The sequence below is a fragment of the Zootoca vivipara genome, chromosome 6 (assembly GCF_965207765.1).
Source record: "Zootoca vivipara chromosome 6, rZooViv2.hap1.1, whole genome shotgun sequence".
In the NCBI taxonomy this organism is placed as follows: Eukaryota; Metazoa; Chordata; class Lepidosauria; order Squamata; family Lacertidae; genus Zootoca; species Zootoca vivipara.
Window position 1 is genome coordinate 64,581,322 of NC_142589.1, and position 27,153 is coordinate 64,608,474.

The 27,153-nt window shown below is 46.5% G+C and overlaps 1 protein-coding gene across 3 annotated transcripts in view; it reads left to right on the forward strand.

The window, feature by feature from the left end:
* Nucleotides 1-27,153, forward strand: part of PTPRU (protein tyrosine phosphatase receptor type U) — a 353,020-nt gene that overhangs the window by 22,952 nt on the left and 302,915 nt on the right. The window contains exon 1 of one of the 3 annotated variants that reach the window (XM_060275728.2): nucleotides 9,943-10,010. The exons of the other annotated variants lie outside the window; for them this stretch is intronic. Coding sequence (XP_060131711.2) covers nucleotides 9,998-10,010 — 13 coding nt within the window. The 5' untranslated portion in view covers nucleotides 9,943-9,997. Of the gene's footprint in view, nucleotides 1-9,942; nucleotides 10,011-27,153 lie in introns of those variants that run through there. 3 annotated transcript variants of the gene reach the window in all.

A 27,153-nucleotide genomic window follows, 5' to 3' on the forward strand; every position in this document is an offset into this window, starting at 1 on the left:
AGGCTGAGAGACTTCAGAGAAGTGTGACTAGCCCAAGGTCACCTAGCAGCTGCATGTGGAGGAGCGGAGATGCGAACCCGGTTCCCCAGATTATGAGTCTACCGTTCTTTACCACTACACCACACTGGTGTGTGAAGAGGGAGGAGCAAAGATAGTCATGGCAACAGAGTCTCAGATTGCTTGAGAAGTACCCAGGGCAGGAGGAGACTTAGGCAACTGTGGGAAGGTGTGGACCTCATTCCCCACAACTGCCTCATATGGGCAAGTTTTAGCTGCTCTTTATCATAGGTACTCAAAGCTCCTGTTAGCCTTTCTGGAGGCAGCTGGGCAGGAGGTGAAGGCTGTTAAATGGGTAGCAAGCTGACCGCCATGTTACACACTTAATACCATGTAGCACATTTGCTTGAGCCGTGGGTGCTTAAGGCCCTGTAAACACACTTTCTAATAATCCTTTATTAACACACACTGCATAATGGTCTTGTTAGATGTGTCTGGCAACCTTTCATTTGATTAAATGTCAGGTTCCAAATTTAACATCGGCTATGAGAGCTTTGCTGTTTGCTTTTGCCTTTTTGCCTGGTCACTGCTTTTAATTTTTATCTAATCGGCACAGCAGTTTCTCGCTCTGTTGACTTGGGTGTGAAAGAATCCCTCCTGCTCCTTGGCTTTCTGGAACAAATTCCCTCAGGTTGTGTTAGGATCTGAGCACCTGGCTGGTGTGGTTGTAGGAGTGGGCAGACAAAGCCCCACTCTTTTCCTTAGGGGTTCTCCAGAGGAGAAGTCATCTTGACTTTCTTGCCCAAAGCTTGCATGGAGCTTAAACAATGCTTGGCATTTATTGAGCATTTGTTTGTGAGGCGGTGATGCAACAGCAAGCATTCATCCTGATTTGCTTGTGGGGTGTTATATGCTGTACATCAGGCATCCCCAAACTTCGGCCCTCCAGATGTTTTGGACTACAATTCCCATCATCCCTGACCACTGGTCCTGTTAGCTAGGGATCATGGGAGTTGTAGGCCAAAACATCTGGAGGGCTGCAGTTTGGGGGTGCCTGCTGTACATCTTCCCCATTAAGTCTTCCTTCATTCCACACTTTTCAATGAATTTTCCTGTCTTGTGCAAAAACTCAAGTTTCTTTTAAAAAGTGGATTTGTTCCACTTGTGTGAGAGAGCCCTCTAGCCCATTTTAATTGTTCACCTAAACTGGTATGCACTGGAATCCCTCCTCCAAAATACTAATAGTCTGGAGCAGTGTTAGAAACTCAGATAGGTTCCTTCCAATGCTACGATTCTCTGATCCTGTGATCTCAACTACATTGCTTGACTGAGCTTGCTCTTACAACAATTCATTTGTCCCTGTATGCAAAAATTAGAAACACACATGGTGGAAATGGTATTTACTATGAACTAAATGGTATTTACTATGAACTAAGAAGTTTTTAAACTATGGTCACCAAACTGGTGCTCAGAAATCTCCATGTAGCTGCAATTGGACCTGTGCCAGTAGTAAAATATGCCTGCCACCTGGCTAGTTTCTAACACTGGTGTGGAGGCATCTGAAATGCCCCGATTGTTTTGGTGTGTGTGCGCATAACAAATCTGGGGACAGCTGAATTCAGGAGTGATCAGGATCATTGAGTAGTATATCAATTTTGGAGACTGAGTAAATCCGGGATTACTTTATCGAGAGAGGATTGGGGTAACTGAATTGTTTTGGAGCAGGATCTCTTGGGAAATTAATAGGGGGTAAATGAATTGGAAGAGGAACAGATCTGAGGTGAACTGGGTTGCAAAATAATTCAGTAACTTATCTGGAGTGCATTGGGTGGGAAAGGAGTTGACTTGTGGCATTTTAAATTCTAAATTTACACCTATACATGTAAATTAGTATATGCAAATGCTATGCAGATGTGCGCTGATGAGCCCACACCTCTAATAAGTACACAGCAGTGCCCCTGCATTGTTGTATATAAGATCTGAATGTCTTCCTCAATGGTGACATCGGAGAATGTTGTCCTCCTTCCGGGAAACTCTTCGCTTAGGTCGCCAAGCTAAGTTAGCCAGAAGTGTGTGGCAACTTGGATCAACGTGGTACTTAATCAATAAACTTGCCCTTCCAGTTGCAATCTGAAATTCTGTCCTCCGTTTCAGTGATTGCTGTATCCATTTGCCAGTAGCAGATTTCTCTGCGCTGTGCAGAAGTTGCTTATAAAACTTATATTATTATTATTATTATTATTATTATTATTATTATTATTATTATTGAGTCTTAGGCTGCTTACAAAGGATTGAGCGAGGTGGTCTGGCAGATAAAAGTGTTGGATTGGGTTCAAGTTCTAGCTGGGTCATTCCCAGGATTCTCTGGGGGAAGCCATGTGCTTAAATGAAGTGTTACATGCCACCCCCCCCCCCATCTCTGCAAGATTCCAGGGTGTTCCAGGCACTCAACCAGGGCTGTGTTTGCATTGGGAAATCAAGACAGAGTGGAGACTAGTGTAATCCAAGTTGGTGACTGGCGACCACTATTGCTTCTTGTGGGAGCAAATCCCATCATTTCGCTATCTGCTATGTGAAGAAGCACTTTCTTTCGTCTTATCCTGAATCCTCTGACAGTCTGCTTCATTAGATCCCCCCCCCCCCCAGTTCTTCTGAGATGGGGAGAAAAAACTTTCCTCTGCCCGTTTCCTACACACCATGTATCATTTTGCCCACCTGTGTCATGTCCCTTCTTTGTCACCTTTTCTCTAAACTAAGGAAACCCCTGGAAAGGAAGGGTGCCCTTGCAGGGGCCTGTCCTCAAGCCACATCTCGTGACTGTTCTGACCCATCCCCAAAGCAGAATCAACATTCAAAGGAGTTCATTCGCATTGCCGAGCCAGTGTTTCTGGGAATAGGCTTTTGATGTGAGCCAAAGGTGGGGCTGAGGGAGAATCATTTCTTCCTGTCACTGTTATTTCCTTCCTTGTTTAGGAGGTGAGGATATTCTCCTGCTTCTCTTGAACATAAGAGAGGTGTGTGAGTGGTTTTTATTTTTTAAAATAACATCACCAACAGATGGGTGATTAGAGAGGGAGCTGGTCAATTTTGCAGCGACGCGGAAACGGTGCAGCTGGGAGCTGATGATCAAAGGCAGCTAGTTTATGCCTGAGAGCTGCACACACCAAAGGCCTGTTTCTCATGACCCAAAGATAGCCCAAAGACACATTCTCTGTACAGGTAAATGCCGCCGGGAGGAGCCGAAGTTGATTGAGAGATGTCTTGCACAAGTTCCTATGTCAAATAAAGTGCTTTAGGGTAGACTTTTTATCTAAAACGTGTGTGTTTAAATCATACCCTCCAACATTTCTCTGATAAAAAATAGGAACGTCCTATTCAACAGTAATAATAACAATAATAATAACAAGAATGATTTTATTATATATACCCCACCCATCTGACTAGGTTGCCCCAAGGTTGGACACCTGCTCCAGAAGGATATCATGAATTAACACAGACACATTTATCCTTTCTCTCTCCCGACAAAGGTTATCACACAGGGTGACCAGAGCAGTTTCTGTGCCAAAACCGGGCCTGAACATCAATGGAAATGGATCTAAAAAATCAGTTTCCTCCAAGAGCACCTGGATCTGGTCCGCAACCACCGCTCAACAACCTTGCCCCAAAAGGGGACATTGAAAACTAGCCAGTAGTTACTTAGATTTCCTAAACCCAGGGAGGGTTTCTTGAGGCATTACTCACCTCCCTGGCCAAGCTAGCTGACCCCCTCCCTGCTAGTTTTTATTAGCCAAGAAGAGCAAGAGTCCAGATTGCAAGTGGTACTACCCCCTGACCAATCCAAGCACCTTTTCCACACCCTCAACTGAAACTCACCCATCATAACAGGACTGGGCAGTACTGTGGACACCCCTTCAAATTCATCTGCTGCAACAGCAGTCAAGATCCCGTTAGAAGCAAGTGATTTTATCCTCAAAATGCTTTGCAGTGAGCTACCTTTGGTTCCGCCATCTCCTTCAGGCCAGACTGTAAAATGCCCTGAACTTTCCAGAACAGCTCTGCCAGGCGGCACAGCAAGGCTGCAAGGGAGGCAGCTGCCTTCACTGCCCCTAGGGTAGACTTGTTGATGAGCCCTCTCCAGTGTTTGGTTACCTTCAACTGGAGTTTTTCTCTACTTGCGTTTGAGCCATCTCCCAACTTGTTTCCTTGCTCTAAGCTCTGGAATGTACCAGGGAGTCAAATAGGCTCCATGGTGGTAGAGGCATAGCTGGCAAGTCTCCCGTATTCCCCGGGAAATCATCGTTTTTCCAGCTGTTCCTAGCTGAAAAAAATGGATTTTTTGTTTCCCCCTGGTTTATTCTGGCGCGGCGGCCATTTTGGAACTGGGCAGAGCATGCTCAGAAGCGACTTTTGATGCTGCTCTGCCCAGTTTCAAAATGGCTGCAGTGCGACTTCTGGCGCGGTGGCCATTTTGGAACTGGGCAAAGCAGCAGCAAAAGTCACTTCTGAGCATGCTCTGCCCAGTTCCAAAATGGCGGCAGCGCTACTTCCGGTCTGCTACTTCCGCCCGGTCCCTTATTTCTCCGACAGCAACTTGGCAGGTATGGGTAGAGGGCCTGTAAGAGGCAATCACAATGACCCATCAAGTCCAGCATCCTGTCCTCACAGTGACCAACCAAATGCTTATGGAGAGTCCAAAAGAGGACCTGAGAGCAACAACACCTCTCCCTGCTTGGGATTCCCAGCAACTGGCCTTCAGATTGCCTCTGAACAGTGGAAGTGGATGAAGTATACATTGGTTCATGCAAGACCCAAGGCAGCGATTCAGCTTACAGTCTTTATTGAGGCCTCAGGAACAGACTGGGGGAACAGGGGAAAGGGTCTGATTTATATATGCTTCAGCCAGCCCCTGGCAACACCCACTTAATGCCTGATTGGATGCTTTGCACCAGGCAGCGAATCACAATGCGGGCTTCAGAAGCCTGGCCTGCATTGTGACGTGGACTCAAGCTCAGAGCAGGAGACACTAAGGAACATACTCAACAGTAGAACACAGCCATCGTGGCTAGTAGCCATTGAAAGCTTCATCTACCATTCTGATCATCTTTTAAAGCAGGCATCCCCAAACTTCGGCCCTCCAGATGTTTTGGACTACAATTCCCATCTTCCCAGACCACTGGTCCTGTTAGCTAGGGATCATGGGAGTTGTAGGCCAAAACATCTGGAGGGCCGAAGTTTGGGGATGCCTGTATTAAAGCTATCAGGTGACAATAATATTTTTATTCTGTTTATTGATTTCATAAAATTTATATACCACTTGATTGCAAAAAAATAAATAATCCCTCAAAGTGGTTTACGAAAAAGAATAAAACAATGACATTATCAAGAGTAATAATACTAATACTAATAAATCCAATGATAGCCAGTCTGGACTGGCCATCTGTTCAAAATTCTTTGAAGAGAATTTTCACCCTGCACAGGTGGCCCATCCATAGCTGCCAAGTCTCCCGTTTCCCCCGGGAAAACCCCTTTTTTACTTACCTTTTCCCGGTGGTCCCCCGTATCACTTGGTCTCCCGTTTTTCTCCGTTATTTTCTCCTGCCGGCGGCCATTTTTTTCTTTCCGATTTGCCCTTCTATGGGCACCAAAAATGGCTGCCGCCAGCTTCAAAAGTCGCATCTACGCATGTCCGGAAGTGCATAGACGTGACTTCCAGTGTTGGCAGCGGCCATTTTGGGTGCACATAGATGGGCAGAGTGACACCGGAAGTTGCGTCGGTGCACTTCCTGACATGCGTACAAGTGACTTTCGAAGCCGGTGGCAGCCATTTTGGGTGCCCATAGAAGGGCAAAGCGACACCGGAAGTTACATCGACGCAACTTCCTGTGTCAAACAGCTGCCGGTCCCGGATTCTGCAGTCCGGAACTTAGAAGGTAAGGGCCCATCCCGTTTTGTGGCCTGAGGCAAAATGGGAGGGTGCTGCCCCCATGCCTTGCTTACTTGCGGTTGTGCAGCAGCAACAGCAGTGGTGGCAGTGGCAGCTTCTGGGGAGATCTAGTGAGATTTCGTTGGAAGCCTCGGCTGCTACTTCTTGCTTCCCTGGTGGCGGTGGGCAGGTCACCCACGGGGACACTGCCCTGTGGGATTCTGCCACCTGAGGCAGCTTCCTCAATCTGCCTCATGGATGGGCCGGCCCATGTCCTCTGTAAAGCAGGACGTGTGGCCTCTTCAGAAAGTGCTGCTGCTGACGCCTTAAAGCTCAGCCATTGATTTCCTTTGCACAGCTACTGTTCTTCAGTGCCAGCACCAGGTGATGCAATAAAAGCAGGAGATCAGCGCAGAGCCTGTGCATGTCTCCAGGGAAGGCCGGCCTTGGTAATTAAGGACATTTGAGGAGCTGCAGTGGGCCCGACGTCCATGCCAAATTAACAGCCAACAGCAAGGCCTTCTCTGGTTAATATTTTAACAGTGTTTTTAATGTTTATGAAGTGACTTCTCTTCTTGACACTTGAAATGGGCCCCTTTCAGGCTCGGCTGCAGAAGGAGATTTATTTTAATATTATTGTATTTACTATTGATGCCTTCTTGCAGGGACAGCACCACATAACTGCAAATCTATACCGAATGACCCAGCTTGAAAACAATTCTTTATCCGTAAACCGGCTTCAAGAGACACTGCGAAAGCAGACGTCATGAAAAGGGCGACCGCCTGCCAGACTCTTTATTTTATCATAGCTGAATTTCGGAGCTGGTGCTTGGCCAGTTCACCACAGAACAGGAGTATCTTCGGCCCTGTCCCTGCTCCTTAAATGTCCTCAATTACCAGGACCATCCATCCCTTGAGATAAACACAGGCTCTGGGTCCATCAGCCGTAGGGTGGGTAGGTCAGGAGCATCCCAGACCCTGAGATTTTGGGGCACAAAGCTGATACCTGGGGGCCACCCCTGGTGATGTCACTGGGCTAGCCCCTGGAGATGGAGGTTAATTGGGAGAGTGGAGTGGAGGAGGGTAGATCCCCTCCCTAGAGTTTATGCTATAATTTGCAGCCCACTCTTGCTGGGCTGAAGCTTCTAAGCTGCATGCACAGATTTCTTGTTTTATTAAAGGCGCTGTTGTCCTACTGGAAATTCAAGCCCTCCACCTGCCACCTGCAGGGAGCTGGGCAAACCTGGAGACATCAGGTCAGACTCTGGAGGTCTGGCATCACTAATCCCCTTCTTTTATTGCACTGTGTTGTGGTGGCACTGGAAGAAAGCAGCAGCTCAAAGGAAATCAATGACTGAGCTTTAAGACATCGGCAACAGTGCTATGCCTTCATTCTCTTCTTTGGGTCTGGCTGCCTTAACTCACTGAAAGGAACTGCAAAAACAGGAGCTTAAATCTGGCATGGGAAGACTGATTTTTGGAATACCCTTTGAAAAATATTTTAAAATTTGCATTGGTGGCCCTTTTCATGACTCTGACAAGTGATTTGTATGCACAATTTATCTGTGTCGTGTCAGATTATAAATTCCGCAGGCACGGATCTGATTGCATTTGTTGAGAGGCATACCACTTTTGCAACAGATGCCCCTGGCTTTCCAATATGCTGAGGGGAGGAGGGAGGGAGGGAAGGAGAAAAACACACACAACTCTTCCCAGTTTCTCAACATCATGCATAATCTTGGACACCTCTTCCATTTCCTTCTTTACTCTATGTTGCGAACCGCTCTTAGATCTAAGGATGAAGGGCAGTATACAAATTTAATAAATAAAATAAATATCCCTTTAAACGGAAGATCCCCAGACTAATATCTAGATACTAGTCTGGGTGCTCCACAATCTTGTTGTGGTAAGCAGTCTCAGGGGTTTCCTGTCCATCAATCAAGGCCTGGCTGAACTTGCCTGGGGTTGGAGGCAATTGTTCACTGCTCGTTCGATTCCTGTAATCTCAGTGGCTCTGGCAACTGCTTAGCAAACGGGGCAGCTACTCCCTTAACAGCTGAGGATCATCTTGCACCCGGAGGCCCATGGAATGGATGGCCTCCGTAATTTTTATCTCTGCTGTTCGAACTACAGATGTTTTTCTCCACCACAAAAGTGTCTGATCCTCCTCCTGATATTTACAAGCTGTTTGCTCTCCTTTGCACCCCGAGGTCTTGGGTTCCACAGGTGGCTAAGCTTTGGTTTTCAGCCTTTTTGGTTTGTAAAGTTGTGCTGCCTGCAGGACTGACAACTAGGCTCCTCCGAGCTTTCCAGTGTGATTCCAGATCTGGGCAGGGTCGTAAATTGGGTTGGGGAGGAGCAATGCTGCTGCCTCAGCACAGCTGCTTTGAGGGCACTGCTGTGCAGAGATTCCAGGGAGAATGGAGCTCATGTTGTGGGGCACTGAGAAAAACACACAGGCTTGCATTTGTTTAGATAGGGTTGGGAATGTGTTAGGTATTTGGCACAGGTGCAATAAGACCGGCAATGGAGAAATGTGCCTGTCATCTGTTGTGTGGGTTAGAGAGCTTTTAATCAGTGCCCGTGATTCTGGATTACAGTTCTCTGCACTTCGTCTGTTGAATGCAAGCCGATTCCATGGGGTAGTGGAAAAGACTGGGTGGGGTGACTGGCAGTAATGGGTAGCATCCAGCTAAATTTTACCTGGAGTAAGCCCACTGAAATTAATGGACCCAAATTAGTTATGTCCATGAATCCAAACGGATCTACTCTTGTCATACTCATACCCTTCAACATCTCTCAGATGAAAATAGAGACGTCCCATTCCATAATGATAATTTTACTATTTATACCTCACACATCATACTGGGCTGTCCCAGCCACTCTGGGTGGCTCCCAACATATATTAAAAAACATAATAAAACATTAAACATAAAACCTCCTTCCCTATACAGGATTGCCTTCAGATGGCTCAGGGGTCGGATAAATCCATACCTAATAATAATAATAATAATAATAATAATAATAATAATAATAATAATAATTTATTATTTATACCCTGCCCATCTGGCTGGGTTTCCCCAGCCACTCTGGGCGGCTTCCACCAGAAGAATAAAATAATCAATTAAAGATTAAAAGCCTCCCTAAGCAGGGCTGCCTTCAGATGTCTTCTAAAAATCTGGTAGCTGTTTTTCTCTTTGACATCTGATGGGAAGGTGTTCCACAGGGCGGGCACCACTACCGAGAAGGCCCTCTGCCTGGTTCCCTGCAACGTGGCTTCTCGCAACGAGGGAACCGCCAGAAGGCCCTGGGCGCTGAAGTTGAACCTCAGTGTCCGGGCAGAACAATGGGGGTGGAGACGCACCTTTAGGTATACTGGACCGAGGCCATTTAGGGATTTAACGGTCAGCCCCAACACTTTGAATTGTTCTCGGAAATGTACTGGGAGCCAATGCAGATCTTTCAAGACCAGTGTTATGTGGTCTTGGCGGCCGCTCCCAGTCACCAGTCTAGCTGCCAACATTTCTCCAATGAAAATAGGGACATCCTAAGGAAAAGTGGGACATTCCGGGATCAAATCAGAAACCAGGATGGCTTCTCTAAATCAGGGACGTCCCTGGAAAATAGGAACACTTGGAGGGTCTGCATGCTCAGTCAGGGTACCTCCCACCCCTCCTTTTTGTCCAGCCAGTCCCTGGCAGTGTTTCACAGAATCTCTCCCCCCCCCCTCTTTGGAATGCAGTGCAAAACCTGAGCCCTCTGCTATTCCCTGCTAGGACTTTGAGGGTGTTTCATTAAACCGTTGATTCTCTTTCGGTGTGCAGACAATTTCTGATGGAAGTGTTCCTCTTCTGATCCCCCCCCCCCCCCCCGTGGAGGAGAGCCTCGTTCAGCGACCTTTCAGAGAGCTCTCAGAATGAGAAAACAAACAAGGCTTTAGCCTTGACTGGCAGTTCCAATTAGGGAAGAGGCAGGAGGGTGGCGGTTCTGCGCAGAGGACGCCTCACCTGACGCATCTGCTGCGATGACTGGCAGGTGCCCCTAGCCTGGAAATGGGACTGGATCGGCCCACCTGCCATGCTAGCAGCTGGTAGGATTTTGTCCTTATTAGATCCTATGTTTGTGTGTGGGATGGGAGGGGGGAAGCAGCTGCTGCTTCTGGGGTGGGGGGGGTGAGGCTCATGGGTGACGTTTCCCCCCCTCTTTGCTTTCCCCTTGGAGATTCTGTGATCTACTTCTGTTTGTGCAACGGACAGAAAAGCTTTTGATCTTTGTGAGTTCAGAAGCTGATGATAATGATTCCAATCGATGGCAGGAGAGTGCAGGGAGAAATGTGCATTTATAGGCATCAAGGGGGTGAAGGAGGGTTATACTGGAAATGGAGAGCTGCTCAAATGTAGCACTAGTCTTGCAGATGTGATGGTATGTGTTGGTCCTGGGATGAGGATGGCTGAATCCTTGCCTTTCTCTAGTACAGTCATACCTCAGTTTAAGTACGGTATGCCTCGGTTTGAGTATTTTCAGTTTAAGTACTCCACGGACCTGTCTGGAACGGATTAATCCATGTTCCATTACTTTCAATGGGAAAGTGAGCTTCAGGTTAAGTACAGACTCCCGGAACCAATTGTGTTTGTAAACCGAGGTACCACTGTAGAGGGGGGATGTGGGAGATTCAATGGAAAAAGAAGTGGGAATCGCTACACTTTGAGTCTTTGTCTGTGGCCAGACTGAATAGAAATCAGGCCAGCAAATACGATCAGTATTTGCTGATACAATGGCTGTTTTTAAGTCTGCAAGCAACACGTAATTACTTTTAAAATGTTGTTTTGATGTTTTCTTCACATTGAAACAAAGATACGTTCCTTATGTTATGTAAATAGATGCATAAGTTATGTAATTTACATAAAATAGCAGGCAGTGAGATGGGTAATATAGTATTTGGGAGAAACTGAACTGTATGGGAATGGAAACAGTTCTATTTCTGAGAAATGCAGGTTGGAACAAAAACCACTGCTTTCTTACATGCCTGCTTTTGTTCTCTACTGTGTTCCTCAAATTCATGGCCTGCTCCGAGTTAGAGGCAACCCCTGGAAAAGTGGCTAAAGAGTAGCCCCCCCCACTTGTTCACCCACTTGCCCATGGGCTGATCTCGTGGCTTACTATGAAACCATTGAATAGGCCATGAGTAAGAAATGAGTTAATTTTCATTATTCCATCCACAGTTATTTGCCACCATTTTATTTTCCCAGAATGCCTCAGGCACTGTGTTGTTCCAGGGCATTCTGGGGGGAAAACCTGGTGGCTGCCAGTGGAGGCTGTCATTTCTCCCAATCAGAATGATGTAACATTTGGGGCATTCTGGGAAAATAAAATGGTGGCTGTCTGGAAGTGGTTGCAGCAAGAAGAGAAGAGAGAAAAAGGCCATGAAAATGAATCTGACAAAACCAAAACAAAACACCAGTCTAAAATAAATGAATAATGAAATGTGTCTGTATGTTGGAAAAATAATTGGAATAATGAAATGATTTATTTATTTTTGCACAGCTTGTATTCTGGGTATAAGTCCAGTATCTAACATACGTTTGTGCCGGATACAATCTGCTAAGTCAGGTATAGGTAACTTTTGGCCCTTCAGATGCTGCTGAACTACAGCTCCCATCAGACCTAGCAGGCACGGCCAATGGCCAGGGAAAACAGGGGTTGTTGTTCAGCAACATCTGAAGGACCATACATTCCTCCACATTTGTGCTAAGTACAGCTGGTGTGCAAACTTGATTCATGAACAAAGGGTGCATCCCCTGTAGCCCCAATAGCTTCTTTGCAACCATGGCTGCCATTTCCACAGCTTCTAAACTGAGAGGGCTGAACGTCTCCCTTTTGCTCTGGCCTGAACCACAGAAGTCTTTTTCCTCCTTAGGAACTCCCATTCACATCTGACTCCACTTTTGTGTATATTTCTATCTGTGGTGAAGTGGCTGTGGCAGGGCCATCTTAAGCATATCCAGCGCCGTGGTGCAAATATCTCTTCGGTGCCCCCCCCCATTTCCCAGAGTTGACCTTTTTAAGGGGGGGGGGGGAACCAGTCCAGCTCATTTACATTGTGTGGTCTGACACGTGCTTGGCACTGCACGTATGTAAGAGGTGCCCAGATCGCAACCCAGACGGCCTCCCACGCCCTCCTGCAAAGCCTCCCTCCAAGCGTCCAACGCCCCTTACCTGCCCCTGTCTGGGGAAGTCCACACGACAGGAGAGCCAGCAAGCAGATCAGGTGGCTTGCTGGCTGCCCCACCCCCGCACGGTGCCAGGATTGCACAGGGTGCTTCCCTGCTCCGCTTGCAGACTCCACAGGGAGGGGTGCAGGCAGTGACGCGGCCAGAGAGGGGTGGGAGAGACACACCCACCCTGCCCTGCACCTTCCCCCGATTGCACTCGCCAGGCGCCCAGGCAGCCCCGGCGGGAGGGGACGCAAAGGGGCTTGCCTGAGCCGGACGTAGCATGCTCCACAATGGGTGGCTGAGATGAGAGGAGTGGGCTGCCCCAGAGCAGGGAAGGGAGTGCACCGTGTGACTCTCATTCCTTGGCACTCAGCCTGTGGCGCCCTCCAAACTCTGGTGCCCCGGCGCCCCGCGCCACTAACATCTATGGGTAAGATGCCCCTGGGTTGTGGGTTTGTTGGTTTGTTTGAAGTGAGGAGGAGTAACTGCTCATGATAGCGGGTTGTGCCTTTGGCCCCAAAGGCACCCAAAAGTGTATGTTCATCATCAGCACACCCATTCTCTTGAGATGGGGGGAGAATACTTGTGAATGGGGAGGGATTTCCCCTCTTTCTATTTCTGTTTCTCTTTCTCTTCAAAGTGACTTGCTACTGAAAGGAGAGGTCTGGTGGGCTCCATACAGTCCTGGTGTTTTGTCTGTGGAATGTGGTTTGTGGTTTTTAATCTCAGCATAGCCAGCGGTATCGGATAGTGCATCTTCACCAAGCACAGCACATGCCCTTGTGTTTATGTGCAACTCAATCCAAACCAAGATCGGTGAAGCCATATCCAGCAATTTGTGGCTTGCTTGGCGAGCGCGACTGGGCGGAGGTTTCTTCTGTTTCCTTGTCAGTATTATCTGTTTCTTCTTCACTGATTTCTTCACAGGAGAAGCCTGTCTGTGTGGCTTTTGTGGGGAGAAGTATTTGTCTGTCTGTGTGTTCCTCAGTGGAAAAACTTCTGCTTGCCTTGGAAGATGGTCACATGGTGCTCTCTGTTAGCCAGAAATCACAGCCTGCTACAAAACAACTTCACCCGCTCTCTGTGATAGGCATGGGGCAGAAATCTGATTCAGTTAACACTTAAAGAAGACCTTGCTTAATCTGGATTTTCTGAAACAATCTGCAAAGCAAAACACAGCCATCCTTCAATACTTGCAGTGCTACAGATTTTGCGGTACAGTTCTCTGGCCAGGTAATGTGCACATACAAAAATGCACACGTTCATTTAAAGTGTACATAAAAATGCAGAAGTTAGCAAAAATGTATGTTAAGGGAAATTGCTTTGCAAAAATGGGCATATCGGGCGAAATTGCATACAAACATGTACCTGTTAGGAGAAATTCACACTAAAACAGAGGGTTTTCATGAGGACTTAAAATCCCCCTCTTGCAAATGGATGTGGAAATATGAAGCACTGGAAGATTGGAAAAATGAGAAACTTGGAGAAGTCAAAGCTGACATATTCACCCATCCCTATTGGTGCATATCTTTAACTATGGAATAGGCTGTTTGGGGAAGGGTACCCAGATGAGGTGAGCTTTCGCTGTGGGGTGCTTACAGATGAAATGTTAATCGAACATCCATTCTGATCTGTTTGCAGGGAGGTTAAACAACATTGGCTATTGAATGGGTATTCATCCTGATTTGTTTTGCACGGAAGTTAGATAGCATTGGCTGGCTTAATGGGCATTCATTGCGATTTGTTTTGCAGGGAGATGAGCCAATGCTGGCTGTTTAATGAGCATTCATTCCGATTTGCTTGCGGGGAGACTGGAATATGTTGGCTATTTAAAGGCCATTAATTCCGAATTTGCTTGCAGGGTGGCTCAACAATGCTGGCTATTTAATGAGCATTCATTCTGATTTGCTTGCAAGGAGACTAGACTATGTTGGCTATTAAATGAGCATTGATTCCAAATTGCTCGCGGGGAGGTTAGAATACATCAAAGTGCATGGCATCCCAAACTTTCCAGTGCATTTCTCCATCACAGTCTTATCACCAGAAGTCTAATCTTTTGAAGGAAGTGGGTTTGTAGCTCAGTACACTGACTGGCAGTAACTATCCAGGAATTTTCTTCCCCAGCCTTACCTGGAGATGATGGTGATTAGACCTACTAGCATCTTCTGCACGCTGAGCAGATGCTCTGCCACTGGGCCAAGGCCCGTCCCCATTTCCCCCATATAAATAAATGTTCATGCATTTATACGGAGCCTTTCCCCCCACCCTGGAATCCCAGGTGGCATCGTGTGGCTCCCAGGCAGTCTCCCATCCAGGCAGTGACCCAGACCCATGCCTGCTTAGCTCCAGCAAAGTGGTGGCCTTGCCCGCCTTCAGATCTCACTCTGGACTTGAAAAGCCGAGTGCCGCAGCTGGGATGGTTTTTGGCATTTATATACCACCCAATTAACCATGCCCTCTGGGCATTGCTCAAGTCCAATCGATAACATACAGATACAATTAAGAACAATGAAAAGTCGATAAAATACAGATGTAACAAAACGATAATGAAAAGCAATCAATAGGAAAGTGGCACCAGAAGAAAATTAGCGCAAAACCGTATGGAGTGGCATAAGATCAATAAAGCAGCACAAAGACTCAACAAGAAGGATGATAGGTTGCCCTTTTTTTAAAAAAATGTTTGTCTAGGAAAGAGGCTGCAAAAAAAAGTGTTTGTGGCACCCTTGCTTCTTAGCTTTGCTGGGGCAAAGCTTGTACTTAGGTTGCCTTTGTGTATTCTATGTTTTGCATGCTTTCCCTGACGTTAGCTTCAATCTGCATATGGGCAGAGCAACATTATTATACTTACCAGTGTGATGAGACCATTGAAGCCTATAGGCATGAGCTTTGAGCAATACAAACAACTACCAGCTTGTGGTGGGGGAGGAGAAGAGTCATCTCAGGGGCTTAGTGATGAGCAGGGCTGTGTTTGTCCTGCAAGTCTACAGTTAGAGGAACTGGGCAGATCATGCAGCGCCTTGAGGCTCCTGGCACTTATCTGAAATTCATTCTGACTGTGCAGATAAAATATCATGGATAGAATTCTAGCGGATGTGGGATTAGTGTGTGAAAACGGTCACGATCAAATGATCATGCACCTCCAGATGGGGGAGATGTCAGGTGGTATCCTGGCATCCAGGCATCTTCACTTTTGGTTGCTAGATAGTCAGCTGCAAAATGCGCCTTGCGCCTGGCTAATTTCGAACGCTGCGGGTGACCCTGTCATGGTTGATGGGTGGGTGAGTGGCACCTGCAGGGTTGGGCAATCATTGGCCATTTTCAGTGGATGCCAGCCTGAAAGGTGGCCAGGCTTGACTTGCAATGGGTCCACACACTGTGTGTGTGCGTTGGGGGCAAAGTTCATGCATGAGTGCTGCCCTCTCCGCCCCCAAGTTGAGGTTCATTAGCAGGAAAGGATCATGTTGCAGCAGCCCAAGAGCAAGCAACTTGGGGCCTCGCCAAATGGTTCTATTTCAGAGAGCTGTGCCTGTTTTGAGGGATGGGGGAGGGTGGGATGGATGGAGGATCAGCTGCATCTCTGTTCCCAAAAGAGGCTGCAACTTCCTGCGTAATTACCTGAATAAATGCTCTTGACATAATAAGTAGGTACTGCTTGCAAAGCCAAGTGCTGCGGTTGGGATAATTGAATTAGTCGATGTGGGTGGCTCTCAAAAGAGAGTGTAGACATGCATATATGTGTGTATGTGCGTGTGTGTGAATGTGAAAAATATATATAAGTTTGGTTTTCCTGCCATAGGGACATAAACATTTGCCTTATAGCAGTTCAGGTTGCTTTGGTCATGAGACGGAGGATTATCTACTCTGACAGGCAGCAGCTCTGCAGGACCTCAGGCTGAGAAAGGTCTTTCCCATTGCCTGCTCCCTGCTTCTTCTTCTAACTGGAGGCACCGGGGATCAAACCTGGGACCTCCCCACTTGCAAAAGCAAGTGTTCTGCCATGGAACAACACTCCTTCCCCAAACATGCCAGCTTCTCTGCCCTCCTTCAGGGCCCCTGTCACAGAACTGTGCCACAGGACTTGAGGTCAAATGCATCCATCTGCCTGCTGCCAACAGACATGGCTTCCCCCCTCCCATCTGCCTGTGAGCATCAGTCGGGGGCACTGTGGGTGGAAATCTAAACACTTAGCTACCCTTGCTCCATCCCTATTCTCACACCAGCCCCCAGGCATTCCTCCCACAGGATTAGGCCTTGCCAGAGGCATTTTCCACTGGCTGCACACAGCATTGATTTACGCTGCAATATTCCCCTAACTTGAGTAAATGAAAGCATGGTACAACCATAGCTGCCAAGTACCCCTTTTCCCCGGGAACCCCCCGTATTTTCTTACCGTTTCCCGCAGGTGTCCTGAATGGCAAAATACCCCATATTCCCCTGGATTACGGAGCTCCTGCCGGCGGCCATGTTCTTCTGGTGCCATGCCAGCACCGGAAATCGCTTTTACGCACTGCCTGACATGCAAAGAAGTGACTTCCGATGCCGCTGTGCCCATTTCCAAAATGTCCGCAGCGCCAAAAGTCGCTTCTACGCATGTCTGGAAGTGCGTAGAAGCGACTTCTGGCGCTGCAGACATTTTGGAAATGGGCACAGCTGCATCGAAAGATGCTTCTACGCATGTATGGAAGTGCGTAGAAGCGACTTCCGGTGCCGCGGCGCTGCTGATCCCGGATTTTTCAATCCGGAACTTGGCACCTATGGGTACAACCTGTTGAGAAAAGTCACTGATGTGAAACAGGAATAGCCAACAAGATGCCCTCCAACTACTGCACAAGATTGTTGGCCATGCTGGCTGGGGCTGATAGGAGTTGGAGCCCAACAACATTGAGTGAGGGGCACCATGTTGACTGGTGCAATAGCCAGCCATAACCTTCTACCTGCCCCTGTTTTCTGGGCTTTGTTTATGGTAAATATGAAGCCCCCTTTGGCTTTTTGTAGTTATGAAGGGGCACATTGAGGATGAAATATTTCTGGGGCCCTTGTAGGCTTAACCTCATCCCCATCATTATTCAGCCCAGTCATGTGGAATGTTCTTCATAGGGTCACAGAATTGTAGAGCTGGAAGAGACCCCTGAGGGACATCTAGTCCAACCCTATTCAACACAGGAATCTTAATTAAAGAATCCATAACAGATAGCCACCCAATCCCTTCTTTAAAAGCTCTAAGGAAGGAGAGTCCACAACCTCCCAAGGGAATCCATTTCACTGTTGAACAGCTCTTACCATCAGAAAATTCTTCCTGATGTTGAGTTGGAATCTCCTTTCTTGTAACTTGCATCCACTGGTTTGGGTCCTAGCCTCCAAAGCAGGAGAAAACAAGCTTGCTCCCCCTCCATGTGACAGCCCTTTAGATATTTGAATATTTAGATATTTAAATATTCTTCCAAAAGAGATTCAGCAAGCATCTTTCAACCTTCTTTCAAGCCAGTGTGGTGTAGTGGTTAAGAGCGGTAGACTCGTAATCTGGGGAACCGGGTTCAGGTCTCCGCTCCTCCACATGCAGCTGCTGGGTGACCTTGGGCTAGTCACACTTCTTTAAAGTCTCTCAGCCTCACTCTCTTTTCTTTTCACAGAGTGTTTGTTGTGGGGGAGGAAGGGAAAGGAGAAGGTTAGCCGCTTTGAGACTCCTTCGGGTAGTAATAAAGCGGGATAGCAAATCCAAACTCCTCCTCCTCCTCCTCCTCCTCCTCCTCCTCCTCCTCCTCCTCCTCCCCCTCCCCCTCCCCCTCCCCCTCCTCCTCCTCCTCCTCTTCTTCTTCTTCTTCTTCTTCTTCTTCTTCTTCTTCTTCTTCTTCTTCTTCTTCTTCTTCTTCTTCTTCTTCTTCTTCTTCTTACAGCTGCTGAAAACCTTTTAACACCTGCAGAAAACTTTCCTAGTCTTCCAGGTTTATGCAAGGCAATTAAGAGCACGTCTTTCCAATAATAGTTAGTTGACTGACTTTGATTTTAAATTTTTTTAATGTTTTTTTAATATAGAGATATTATTGTAAACTGCTTTGATATTAAAATATATGGGGAAATAGCTTGCAAAAATATAAGGCAAAACTGGCATCCTAACATGTGGAGATTGGGAGAAACGTACCCTTAAAAAAAATGATGACAAATTGTTCATGATGACTGTATTTGTAAAGTCGCATGGAAATGGGGCAAACTAAATTTAAGATTAGGGAAAAGGAGAAACTGAAACTGACAGGTCTGTCCATCACTAGTTTTAGGCACCAGTGAGGGAAAAAAAGGCTCTGGGAAGTTGTCTCGTATATATGTGAAGACGAGAGATAGAAGATGTTGTAAAGAAGAGAGAGAACATCTGTTTACAAAAGCCCAGGAGAGAAAGACAAGAAGCAATGTGTTTGGAGCTGTGGCAGAGCAGAATTTGGCTGGATACCAGGATATGCTACCTAAGCACAAGGATGCACATTGTTCAAAGGAATGGTGGGATCTTCTTCCCTGGAGGCTTAAAGAAACAGTTGGACCTCTCATTGAATGGGTCTAGGAATTTGTGCTTCCCTAGAGGCCAGCCTAGGACACCCAAGATGTGTGTGTGTCATTCCTGCCATTCTCAGGGCTTGCTGAGATAGCTCAGGTCTGCACCATGCTGGCCTTTGTGGGACAAATCCCAAGAAGATGCTCCTGGCCACAATGGCTATTTATCCCTCCACTGTCAGAGGCAGTAGATGCCTCTTAAAACCAGTAGCTGGGAATCTGTGGATTTCCCAGAGGCATCTGGTTGGCCATGGTGAGAACAAGATGGTAGACTAAATGGGTCTTTGGCCGGATCCAGCCTGGCTGTGCTATTGAAAAAAACAATAGCATAGTATCCAGTCCACAGAGAATGGGAATAGGTATTGTTGGAGGGATGATTGCTCTGCTGCTGTTCTCTCCCAGATGTTTGCTCCAGCAGAAGGAGAGGGTGCCGATGGTCATGACATGACACCATGTCTCTTAATGGTTTGGGGAAGGGCCATAACTCAGAAGTAGGCAGCTGCCCAGAGTGGCTGGGGAAACCCGGCCAGATGGGCGGGGTATAAATAATAAATTATTATAATTATTATTATAATTATTATTATTATTTAGAATGTCAGTCATGGGCATCTCCAGGTAGGGCTAGGAAAAGACTCCTTTCTGAAACCCTGAAGAGACACTGCCAGCCAGTGTATGCAATACTGAGCTAGATAGACCAGTTGGTTTGACTCAGTATAAGCCAGCATCCTATGTCCTTACAATTACAACTTTGGTAACCCCTGAAGAAGACTATAATCTGATCTGTCCTAAGGCAGCTCCCTCTGTTCCTGATTTTCCAAGTGGCCTTGTAAGGCAGCCTTCACGTGCAATACATTGCAACAATCTTACCTAGATCTTGCCAGCCTATGGATATACTGTGGCACCATCAGGTTTATTTGGGATGGGAAGGGTCATTATCAACAACTTGTTCCTGGTGCCAGAAATGAGCTACCGCTGCACGGTGTGTTGTGCTAGAAAGATGCAAATTCTGCCCTTGTGGAAATCTGTTCCGAGGAGGAGGAGGAAGAGGCTGATTGTGGCTTTCACTCACTGGTGCTAAGACTCTCTCTCTCTCTCTCTCTCTCTCTCTCTCTCTCTCTCTCTCTCTCTCTCTCTCTCTCTCTGTGTGTGTGTGTGTGTGTGTGTGTGTGTGTGTGTGTAACCTCCTGGGGACTCGCTTGGGTCCAATTATGTTCGATGAGTGCATTACCAGCACTCGTTTTGCTTTTGGCTTGCTTGAAGTTGCTTCACTGACACATGTCAGTGTTGCATGGTGTTCCTGTGACAGAATATGGCAGCTTACCTTGTTTTTGCACTTTCCCCCTGCAGCCTAGCCTCAGGGTTACAGCAGGTATAGCGGGAAGCTGGAGATACTGATGATGCTGGAATGGCGGTAGCATCTGCTAGTGCAGCTATAGGAATAAGAAGGAGATGTTGCCCAGGGCTGTCTCTCCTCCACCTTGTAAATATGGTGTCTACGGAAGGAGTGGTTCACCCTCCCAAGAAAGGAGAGGCCCCCGAAAGAACATGATCCCTCATGCTCGAAAGAAGCCTTGCAAGCCAATTTCAGGCTGTCTTCACACTCCTGTTTACTGTGCTCTCACTGATTTTCCAGCGCTGGATTTTTAACCGGTGTTCATGTGATGTTATCTTGCATGGCATTAAAAATGTTTGATGCTGCCGTTTTTCAGACTAGCTCCAGCTATTCCTAACTGGTCTCTGTCCAAGGTATGAAGACCCTTTGCATAGGGTGACGAATGGCAATTCCCATGTAGAAAAAAAAGATGTTATTTTTGCCTCTTCCTTTTGCACATCCTCCACTTCAGTGGTGGCCTGTGGTCACTGGTGCAGGTGGCGCAGAAGGCAGGGAGGCCAACAGCAGGTGGCGTTGGAGCCAATGACAGGCAGAGCCAATTCTAGCTTTGCCCTCATTCTCCTCCCAGACGAGTTCTACAAGGGCAAAACTGGGACAAAGGAGGAGGAAGCTGACAGCCCGTGCCATGGCGCCATCCCAGGGGCTGGTTTTAAGTAAGAAGACAGGCAGGTGGGCCTAATGGACCAGCCTCCTCTGCTTAGATTGTACTTATTCCTGACCTCTCATTTTACCTTGGTGCAAACGGTGTTTTAATAAGCTAGTCTGATTGGTTGATGGAGCAACTTTTAAGTCCCGGGTGGGGTGCGGGAGGTCAGAAATGCTTCTTGCTTTTCTCCTCACAAAGTTATCCAGAATCTTTTGACATCACACATTTTATCCTATTGCAAAATGCCGCTGGGAGTCAGCAGCTTCCATCTATTTGTGCTGGCTGCTGTTCAGCTGCTGTTTTGCACTAACAATGATGTAGTGGCATGTTGCCCATTAAGGGAGGCGAGGTGAGGGAGATCACAGAACTAATAAAGTCCCTACCCTACCACGGCCCAAGGCTTATTCTATTCTCCAGGCCCTGCAAAATAATTGCTGGATAGTAGCCCAGCTGGGGACAGTGATTGTGTTTGAGCAACTAGCTGATCTGTGGCTGTGCATCTCCAGTCCGAAGGTGCCACTCTGTGTTTCAAACAAACTAGCAGGTTGAAGGGCAGTGCTTTCAATAGCCTTTGGTGCACGAGACAAACCTTGATTTGTGCCCATGTCAGACTATAAATATGAGCGAGTACAGATGAGAGAGATGGCTTAACATAAAAATATTAACTCCATCAGGCTCTGCATTACATTCTTGAGGACTGGAAGCATAGGTTGTCTTAATGCAAGTGTGGGGAACCTTTGGCCCTCCAGACATTGCTGAACTACAACTCTAACCAGCCCCAGAAAGCATGGCCAATGGGCAGGGATGATGGGAGTTGTAGTTCATCTAGAGGGCTAAAGGTTCCCCATACCTGCCTTAATAGTTTTTTGCCATTTTTAAAAAGCAGGTTTTGAGTCTATTTCAGGCACCCCCAAACTTTGGCCCTCCAGATGTTTTGGACTACAATTCCCATCATCCCTGACCACTGGTCCGCTTAGCTAGGGATCATGGGAGTTGTAGGCCAAAACATCTGGAGGGCCGCAGTTTGGGGATGCCTGGTCTATTTGCTGTATGAAAAAAGCTGTTTCAAAAAAGAAGAAGATATATCCTGACTTTCAGTCTAACAAAAGGATCACTCAAGTGATCCTCAAAGTATCTTATGACTGTAATAGCACATGCATATGCAAACCCCAAACCCACATAACTCAGCAGCCTTCAGTCTTCCTTGGACAATGTTTGGGGCCAGAGTGAGCTTTCCTTCTGCTCTGCAATCCCAGGGTAACTGGCAGGCAGAGTTGCATATTCTTTCTGGCAGGGAGGAAGAGGAGGAAGCAAGCTCGCTGCCCCTGCTCCTTCTCTAGCTGATGGATGAGGCCAGGCTGCTTCCTCCCTCCCCCCTCTCTCTTTCTCTCTTTCTCTCCCTTCCACCTGCAACCCACTTACAATAATGTTCTTCCTGGGGTGAAATTTGGGATGTTAGAGAATTCCGACAAAAGCAGAAATGGGAGGAGAAATTGTTGGTGTCTGTTTATTCACCCCATGTCCAGAACGGAAATCAATCCATTGGATACGATCAGCATTCGCTGCTGCTGTTGCTTTTAGACCACAATCGATATGCAATGGATCACGTTCCCTGGCCGCCCATTTGCATTGTGTTGACTTTGCATTGAAATGATTGGGGTTGAATAACATAAGGACAATGTAATTTGCCATAGCAGACAGTGGTGGAAGATGAACTGCAGCAGAACGGAAGCAGTTCCGTAGGCGATGAATATGAGTGGGTGGGTGTGCAATGGAAAATAATGCCTTCCTACATCCCTAGGTGCAACCTCCCAATAGTCTTGAGTCCTCTGGCTTGTAGCAGAGACCAAGATGTGGCTCCTTGCAAACTAATGCCCAAGGCAAGAACAACCCAATCAAATAATGATCATGATAAACCTAGCTAATACATGGTTCTTCATCAATCACAACAATTACAGAGTAAGTTTAATCATTTGACACTATTATCACAAGCAAACAGTTCAAAGCCCCCATTACTCATTGTCCATAAGGCATGAGCTATTTAATAATCCATTCTAATTCTACTTGAATAAACTGGCAAATAATTAAAACTCAAGGTCTGGGAGAGCAGCCATATTTCTGGCCCATCCCAGCATCTTACAACAAGTGACTGTCTTTGAGCACATCTCTCTCTCTTTCACTCTCCCTATATATCAGTCGCTGTCGAACATATATAGAAATAGTTGAACCTTTATTTTAAAAAACCTGCAAAATAAATCCCAATTAATGGACCTTTTAATGCCATTCTTCTCTAAAATTCTCAGGATGACTCACAACCATCATAAAAAACCCAGAAACAAGATTAAAAGCTCAGTTGCAAGAAACAGATAAATTCTGTAGACAGAAGCAGTGAAACAGCATCTTCTGCAAACATTAAGCTCTGGGTGGTTTAAACAGATAGGGCAAGTGCATGTGACAGAAGTTCCTTGAAGGGGCCCAGCAAGCTTGGCTTGCTCAAGCCCTGCCTCCCATATCAGAGCTGGCACTGATTGCTGCCCCAAACCTCCCCTAACCACCAGTATACATTGTTGAAAGCTGTATCTCTACCTTGGGGATTCTGTGGCCTTCTACACATTGCTGAACCGTGACTTATCATCAGCTATATATAGGGGAGAAACCCTATTCAGTGTGCACTTAAAGTCAAGTTCACACATCACGAAACAACATGGGAACCAAAACAGGGCCATCCTTTGAAATTTGTCCTGAACCGAATTTTGCGATGCAATTCTCCAATTAAGCAGCGTTTGCAAAAAAATGCATATTTTAGGGGGGAGTGTGCAGGAACATGAATGTATTAGGGAAATAATTTGCAAATATGCATTACAGTGGAACCTCGGTTTATGAACACCTCGGTTTATGAATTTTCGGTTTATGAACACCGTGGACCCATCTGGAACGGATTAATTCATTTTCCATTACTTTCAATGGGAAAGTTCGCTTCGGTTTATGAACGCTTCAGTTTATGAACAGACTTCCGGAACCAATTACACCCATGCTTCAGTTTATGAATGCTTCAGTTTAAGTACTCCGCGGACCCGTCTGGAACGGATTAATCCACTTTCCATTACTTTCAATGGGAAAGTTCGCTTCAGTTTATGAACGCTTCAGTTTAAGTACTCTGGAACGGATTAATCCACTTTCCATTACTTTCAATGGAAAAGTTCGCTTCAGTTTATGAACGCTTCAGTTTATGAACAGACTTCCGGAACCAATTGTGTTCATAAACCGAGGTACCACTGTATATTACAGAAGATTGCTTGAAAAAAATGTGTGCATTAGTCAAAGCTGCGTTATACAAATGTGTTAAGAAAAATTCACTCTGAAATGCTGATGAATTTTCAGAATTATTATTATTATTATTTATTTATTTATTTTTAAAAGCAAATTGCTACTAAATGTGGAGACCAGAACTTATGATTGGAAAAATGTGAAATGGAGAGAACTGAAATTAGCAGATCCTCCCATCCCTAAATGCCCTGCCCTCTTCTACTGATGTAAAATCCAGTACATAGATTTGTATTTTGGATTACAGGTACATACAAGGAAAAGCCACAACATAGAATTAATCCTGGTATGACACTGTGGCAAGATATTATCTTTGTCCTTGGGGGCATTCTGGTGGTGGAGGGGTACAAAATGACCCCCTGTCCATCTATTGAGTCACAGTGACCCTCCTGTTCTCTTGACAAGTGAACGGGGCTGCAAAAATGGGGTAAGGATAGTTTTGGTTCCACATTCGTTTGCATTGTATGCATGGCTTTGTTTATGTCTTCTGGGTGTTCCTGAAAGTGAGTTGTACTTTGGTCTTTCTCTGTTTTAGAGCAAATTATTATCTGGATCATCCTTGCTTAGGTGTGTGTTTCTGAATTTTTTTTGTTTTGGCAGCAGATGTTCTTGTAGCAAGAACTGAATTGGGAGACCTTCAAATCTCCTACAGCAGGGGTGGGGAACCACAGACCTGGGGTGCACACTGCATGTGGACCTTGAAACATCTCTATTTGGCCCTCAAGACCATCTGCAGACTACACCCTTGCTGGCCTTGGATTACACCTTTGTTGAGCATTGCTGCCTAGCTGGAATGTATTTTTTGAACTTCCTCAGATAGAAAGGTTGTGTGTGTGTGTGTGTGTGTGTGTGTGTGTGTGTGTGTGTGTGTGTAGGGAATAGCTGTACAAAGGTAAAATTTACATTTCTGGCCCTGCCTACTTTTTCCTCTGGCCCCACCCATCACTTGCATGCGGCCCTAGGAAGGTTGCCTAGAGGGGAATATGGCCCTCAGGCTGAAAAATGTTCTCCACACTTCTGTATTGCAGCCTTTCCAATTAGGGTTGCCAGACTCAATAGAGGACAGGACTTCTCTGCCTTTAATTGCCCTGTTCTCTTTTGAGTCTGGAAACCTTAAAGAGAAACCAGCAGACCCTTTGCTTGGAATTTAAACAAAGGGTCTGCTGGTTTCTCTTTAAGGTTTCCAGACTCAAAAGAGAGCAGGGCAATTAAAGGCACAGAAGTCCTGTCCTCTATTGAGTCTGGCAACCCTATTTCCAATGCTGTGATTTTCCAATATTTGATGGGGAGGAAAAAAATTCTCTGAAATTAGCAAAAGGGGAGGGGAGGGAGAATGATCAAGGGCTCCCCCAGTTCAGTATATTAAATCAGAAACCTCCTTGTGTTCGCTGGAAAACAGGTCCCAGCAAGGCTTCCATTCTTGCTTTAACTCTCCTTGCTCCTACTGGCATTTAACTTCCCCTATAATTTCCCTGCTCTCACTTGTCAGCAATATTTACCAAACACGGCGCTCACAGGGTCGTTCAGTGGATTAATGCTCAAAGCCGAATTCCACCTCTTGGTCCAATGCAGCAGGAAAAGTGTTTCCTTTCTAGGGGGGGGGGAGGCTTAAAAGCTCAGAGGCTTGGAGTTTGCGCTCAAGAGTTTCTCAATGAGATTATTTAAAGATGCTGCCGCAGGATTCTGAGGGCTGTGCAGCATGCTTTTATGGCTGTTGATTCCCAGGTGCGGGTGCTTCCTTGTGTCCTTAAATGAGCAACCACAGTTGTTTGGATTAATGGACCGGCAAACTGACTGTTGTTATCGTGGGTGGGGGGATGTGCAGAAGGAGGATTTACACAGTTCAGGGTGTTCTACAGTGGGATAGCCAACATGGTGCCCTCCAGATGCTGTTAGACTCCTAACTTCCAGCACTGGCCAGCAGGGGCAACAGTGAGGAACCCTGCAGGGTTGTGGTCTGGCAACAGCTGGAACAGAAGCGCAAAGCCTCCAGACCGTCTGCTGAATTAGATCCTTGGTCCATCTGGCTCAGCATGGCTAACTGCCAGCGGCTCTCCAGAGTTTCAGGAAGGGGTCTTGCCAGGGATTGAACCTGAGACTTTCTGTATGCCAAGCAGATGTGCTTCCACTGAGCTGTGGCCCTCTAGTTGTTGTTGCTGGACTCCAACTCCCATCTGCCTCAGTAGCTTGGCCAGTGTTCAGCTATGAATTGGGAGAAGTGCTAGGAATTCCCCAGGCGCAAGGCACGTTTTGAGACTGGAGCAGGTCCAGTTGCAACCGTGTGGACGCCAGGCTGGTGATTGACATCTCCATCTGGCTGGCCCCTCCAGCTTTCTTAAGCAGGTAAGCAGAAGAGCTTATTTACTGCATTTATATCCCACCTTTTTCTCCAAGAAGTACAGTCGTACCATGGCTCTCGAACAGACTCCTCCAGGAACCATTCAAAAACCAAGGCGCGGCTTCCGATTGGTTGCAGCCAATCGGAAGCCACGGAAGCTGAGCCGGACATCCGGCTTCTGAAAATGGTTCAAAAACCGGAGCACTCACTTCCGGGTTTCCATCGTTTGGGAGCCCATTTGTTCAGGAGCCAAGGCATTTGAGATCCAAGGTACGACTGTATATTGTTCACTCCCTTCTCAGTGAATCTCTAAAATGACCTTGTGAGGCAGGTTAAGAGACTGTGACTGGCCCCAGGTCAATCAGTGAGCTTCCTGACTGAGTGAGGAATTGAACCCTGATCTTCTATGGACTCTAACCACTACACCACACTGGCTTCCTAGAGTACTTCTGCTATAGGACAGCTATATAACAATAAGAATATTTTTTTTATTTGTACGCCACCCATCTGACTGGGTTGCCCCAGCCAACTCTTTAAATTAAGTAGGTAAATAAATATGGGTAAAACAAAATGTCACTTAGAGAAGGATCTGAAATATTTCCCTGGAAGCTTGATTTTGTTTTATTCTTGATTGTTTTATTCAACATTTTAATGTGTTGTAAACCACTTTGAAATATATAATTTTAAATATAAGGTGGTATAGAATCAAATAAATAATAATAATCTCACTGTAAAAAGAAAAGCGTCTAGACATTCTGTCGTGGAGACCTAGGTTTA